This window comes from Haliaeetus leucocephalus, unplaced genomic scaffold, assembly GCF_000737465.1.
Source record: "Haliaeetus leucocephalus isolate CR32 unplaced genomic scaffold, Haliaeetus_leucocephalus-4.0 Scaffold462, whole genome shotgun sequence".
NCBI classification, from domain to species: Eukaryota; Metazoa; Chordata; class Aves; order Accipitriformes; family Accipitridae; genus Haliaeetus; species Haliaeetus leucocephalus.
Genome location: NW_010972898.1, coordinates 7005402 through 7010858, shown reverse-complemented (window position 1 = coordinate 7010858; position 5457 = coordinate 7005402). Strand labels below are relative to the sequence as shown.

General features: G+C 41.6%; 1 protein-coding gene across 1 annotated transcript in view; it reads left to right on the top strand.

The window, feature by feature from the left end:
• Positions 1-5248, top strand: part of MZT1 (mitotic spindle organizing protein 1) — a 5454-nt gene extending 206 nt beyond the window's left edge. Inside the window, exons 2-3 of the mRNA XM_010575250.1 lie at positions 3512-3657; positions 5194-5248. Of these exons, the coding sequence (XP_010573552.1) occupies positions 3512-3657; positions 5194-5217 (170 nt within the window). The 3' untranslated portion in view covers positions 5218-5248. The remainder of the gene's footprint in view (positions 1-3511; positions 3658-5193) is intronic.
• The last annotated feature ends 209 nt before the right edge of the window (positions 5249-5457 follow it).

Below are 5457 nucleotides of genomic sequence, written 5' to 3'. Positions count from 1 at the left end.
CGCAGGGCTGCGCGGCCCGTGAGGCGGCTCTGCGTCGGCGCGGGCGGCTCTGCTGCGAGGAGGGTCGCGGTTTGCAGCTGCCGAAGGATTCGGCGCAGGGCGATTTCTGTTTTGCTTCGTGCTGCGCGTGGTGTCCCAAGCGCTTCGGATGTCCGCGTGGTGCGAGTGTCTTTGGACCCCGCGTGACTCTTCTGGGGCTTTTTAGTTAGCTGTTAGGTAATTTAGAATAACGTCGGGGTTTAGTGTTTATGAATGTATACGTTCGCTGTTCTCTCTCGTTATTTGAGATGGCTAGTGCGAGGTAATGTCAGCTGGCTGTTTGCGTCTTGGATTTAGACTGGGGGGAAGAAAGTGCAGGGAAGGGAGAGGAAGGCCCAAGCCTGTGGCACTGTGAGTGGCAGCACCTGAACCGATCTGAACCCCAGTATCTTGTTCCTATAGACAGCTCGTGTCAGAAAACCGAAGTAAATTACTTAAAAAACCCAACCAACCAAACAAAAAAACCAAAAACGCAGTGAAAAAGTTTTGAGAAGGGCAGTTAGTGTTACAGAATTAGAGTACTTTCTGATACAAAAAAACCTGGCGCTGTTATGGGATGGGGAATGCGAGCGAAGTGGCACTAGGAGTAGTGGGAAATATTTCAGAGATTTAGAAGCCTTGAGAAATGCAAGCAGGGTGAGTAAAGAGCGGGTGTTCCCTTTCTCTTCCAGCCTAACTATGAGGATTCAAAGCTGGCAGGTTCAGGAGGTGTTTCTTAGCAATGTGTAGTGTGACACTGTGGAATTCCATGGAATGGCTATGCCATAAGCTTATGTGGATTTCAGGCAGAGTGGAAAGCTGCCCAGAAATCCACTGAGGGTTGTTAAATATGAAGACTTTCTCTGGAAGTGCCCTAATGAGGGACTAGAGGCTCCGGAGAGTGTTCAGGGGGGTATTGCTTTGTGTTTGTTACTTTCTCATGATCTTCCCTTGTATTATATTTACGGCTACCGTTACGTAAGGATTCCTTAGCAAAGACCTTCATGAGTTGGACTGTTGTAAAAATTAGTCTTTCAGCCACTGATCTACCCACTCTGACCTGCTGCTGGAGGCAAGGCAGGACTAGCAGGATTATTATGGCTGCTCTGATGCTTCAAGAGGCTAAGACCATTCTGTGCAGATGGACAGAGGTTTGTTTGGGAAGGACAGCAATTCTAAGTTCTCATAACTGTACTGGACATCTACCTTCTCTCCACTTCTGCATGAATGTTTTAGATGGGAGGGACGATATGTGGATTTAAAGACAAACTAAGGCTTTTGGGAACTGCTATGGAAAGTGTACTAGCCTTCAGTTTTAGGAGCCCAGGCTTCCTGTGTAACAATGTGTATATTTTATTTAGGATAGACATTCTTAGTCTCTTCTGAGGTCAGGTGTTTTTAGAAGAAAACAAATTTCTGTTAACTTAAACATACACCTGATCTGGCTGCAGTATGTCTTTGGTATACCAAAGTAGAATATTCTCATAGCTCTCAAGTGGACAGTAGTCACTTGTCATGCTGGTTTTACATGGTAAGAAGGACCTTCTACTTTGCTTTCTTCTAGTTTGGGGGAGGTTTGATTACAGAAACAGTGTGAATAACATCTGTTCATAATCAACCTGTGTTGCTAGAGGTTTAACCTCAGGGTGGAGATTACTGTAGCCACCAGAAATAAAATCTCAGTGAGTTGTTCTGTTACATATATAACAAACTGTTTATGAGAATCAAAGAAAAGGGGCCTTCCGGGGAAAGTTTGGAAGGGGAAAGAGAGAGAGAGAGAGATATCTTTATTTCTACACAAAGCTAACTGGAATCTCCTTCTGCAAAAGGTTCCATACTGACATGGCGCTGCTCTTGATTTGGGTCATGTAAAAATTGAATAGCATTGCTTATCCTTAAACCAGTGTTAGCGTTAGACCTAAAGTTAGGTTTAGTTGTGGAAGGAGGTGGCTAGAAAACTCCTGACGTTCCCTCTAAAAGCTTTAAGAATGTGCTTCCTGTTCATTTTAGCAGGACACTCTCCAGCATTCGCCTGGAAAAACTGGCTGCCCATGGCTCGGACAGGTGTACTTTTCACTGGATGAAAAACTGGCTGGATGGCTGAGCCCAAAGAGTTGTGGTGAATGGAGTTAAATCTAGTTGGCAGCTGGTCACAAGTGGTGTTCTCCAAGGCTCAGTTTTGGGGCCAGTTCTGTTTAATAACTTTACCGATGATCTGGGCAAGGGGATCGAGTGCACCCTCAGTGAGTTTGCAGATGACACCAAGATGGGTGGGAGTGTTGATCTGCTTGGGGGTAGGAAGGCTCTACAGAGGGATCTGGACAGGCTGGATCGATGGGCCAAGGCCAATTGTATGAGGTTCAACAAGGCCAGGTGCTGGCTCCTGCACTTGGGTAACAACAACAACCCCATGCAGCGCTACTGATGTGGGGAAGAGTGGCTGGAAAGCTGCCCGGCAGAAAAAGACCTGGGGGTGCTGGTTGACAGCCGGCTGAATATGAGCCAGCGGTGTGCCCAGGTGGCCAAGAAGGCCAATAGCATCCTGGCCTGTATCAGAAACAGTGTGGCCAGCAGGAGTAGAGAAGTGATTGTCCCCCTGTACTCGGCACTGGTGAGGTTGAATACTGTGTTCAGTTTTGGGCTCCTCACTACAGGAAAGACATTGAGGTGCTGGAGCGTGTTCAGAGAAGGGCAACGAAGCTGGTGAAGGGTGTAGAGCACAAGTCTTATGAGGAGTGGCTGAGGGAACTGGGGCTGTTTAGCCTGGAGAAAAGGAGGCTGAGGGGAGACCTTATTGCTCTCTACAGCTACCTGAAAGGAGGTTGCAGTGAGGTGGGTGCTGGTCTCTTCCTCTCGTCCTGTCACTTGTTACTTGGGAGAAACAGCCTCAAGTTGCGCCAAGGGAGGTTTAGATTGAATATTAGGAAAACTTTCTTCACCGAAAGGGTTGTCAAGCATTGGAGCAGGCTGCCCAGGAAGAGGTTGAATCACCATCCCTGGAGATATTTAAAAGATGTGTAGATGTGGTGCTTAGGGCCATGGTTTAGCGTTGGACTTGGCAGTGCTAGGTTAATGGTTGGACTCGATGATCCTAATGGTCTTTTCCAACCTAAACGATTCTATAATTCTATGACTTTGTCAGTATCTGGAGTTCAAAAGCATGGATTATTCTTATAGCCTACCTTTTATGTAATTAGCAAGCATGTTAATTATTGAATTCTTCACTTATTTTTTTATTTTTCAAAACCCATTATCCAGTATTAAGCCTGCTGAACCGGAAAAGCATGGTATTTATGTTAGAAGCTGTGGCTTCTAGCTTATGCTGGAAAGCTGAACATGAATGCTGTTGTTGAGGTTCAGACTGCAAGAGCTTTCCACAACTGCCATGTTCACAGACTCTACTGTAGAAATTAAATGTTGATGAATAACTTTTTCGATGGTTGAAATTTCATAGTCTATAGGGACTAAAGTGCTTTCATCTTTTCTGTTGCAGTTCTGTTTGAGATTTCAAGAATATTAAACACTGGCTTGGATATGGAGACGTTGTCTATTTGTGTGAGGCTTTGTGAACAGGGGATAAACCCAGAAGCTTTATCATCTGTTATTAAAGAACTGCGTAAGGCTACAGAAGCTCTAAAGGTAATGCTTTTGCTTAAAAAGCTTATAAATTTGTTTTTAAGTGTCAGGCATGTTCAGCTTGCTATACTTCAATTTGTAAATTGTACTTTAACGTGTGACTCATTTTTAAGTCAAGGAAATTAAACTCTTCCATAGAAGAGGCAATGAATACAACTAGATGGAACATGAAGTGAGAAATGGTATGAATAAAATCTTTTCAGAAATAATTAGATTAACTATTCTGAAGGAAAAGAAACAACCACCAAAACCCACAGATTTTTTTATTCTGGGCATTTGTAGCCACCATTTGCCCCCTTACCTGCATCATATCACAAAGAGATTGCTACTTTCTCCTTTAACGCCATCACCTCATTTCTACAACCTCAGGCCTAATACTATGCAGCAGTACTTGTAAATGGGCACATGCAGTTTGCTAATGTAATCTTCATATATTGCTTTTACCACATTAACTTGTGCTTTGAATATCTCCAAAGACTAACAAGAGGGGATTTCATGATGTGTGTATATATAGGGCTTTTGATAATTTAGTATTTACCGGTTTAGCTAGTAGAGAGGGTAACTATGGTTCAGGAAAAATCTTCACTTGCCTTTTAAAGGATTTTCATTTTTCACTGTCTATGTAAACATGATCTGTATCTTATATTTGTTTATTTCTGGGGAGGTGGAGGGGAAACCTATATCTGGCCTGCCTACCTCTGTTCTGGAAGACTGCATTCTGATTCTTAGAAAATTTAACTTACAGATTTTTTTCTAGATGGATGCTACTCGGGGCTATTTTTCACCAGTTTTCAAAATTTTTACTTCATTTTTAACTTAAATTGTTTCTATACTCATGTTCACACATATTTTATATGTGTGTACATGCTTAAATGTGTGCATACATATCTGTTTAACTATGTGTATATAAGTAATTGAGGGCTGGTTTACTTCTTCCTTTGCTTTTACTGGTTTATCATTCCCTTTGCTATCCTTTGCCTGTTTGTCCCATAACTGGATTAAAATCTGTCAGGGTCAGCCTCTTAACAACTGTACCTTGTTGGCTGGGTTGAGTTATTCAGTAATAAATATACTTCCTGATTATCTTGATCGAATAATTGGCAGTGTCATTTATGCAGTTATGATAGTGTCATTTCTCTAAGTTTTGTGTTAATAATTTATCTGTGGGAGTGGGAGTCATAATTACTATAAATTATATAAAGAAGTAAACTCCCAAAGGAAAAAAAATTCCTGCGTTTGAGCACTTCTTGAAAGCGTTAGGGTAAAATGCACAGGGTACAAGCTGCTCAGATACAGGATACACAGTTTAACACAAGCAAACAGAAATGGCCATGTTAAAGGCTAATGGCAGTTGACAGCATTATTTAAAAAAAAAAGTATTGATTGAAGAACAACACTACACATCTTAAAATTTTCCTTAGTAGCTTATTTTTAGACTTTTAAGTTCTCTAGGTAAAATAAAGTATTTACAGGAAAAGATTAAATTTAATCTACATGGTGTCTACCTTTGACTTGCAATAAATTTTTTTCTGTTTCTAGGCTGCTGAAAATATGACAGGCTGACATGGGAGAAGATTTCTGTGTGAGAAGAATGCCAAGTTAACAGAGGCTTTGAATATTGCCACTATTCAGAAAAAAGTGAAATAAGTGTGTGTGCAAAGGTTTCAGAATATTTCTGTAATCTTCTTGAAAAGGATGATGTATAGAATAGCTTTGAAAAAAATTTTAATACGATAAGTTCACCCATAATCTCATTACTTGGTATTTTTGTGAACTATTTGTGAATATAGTGCAGTTGCTTTT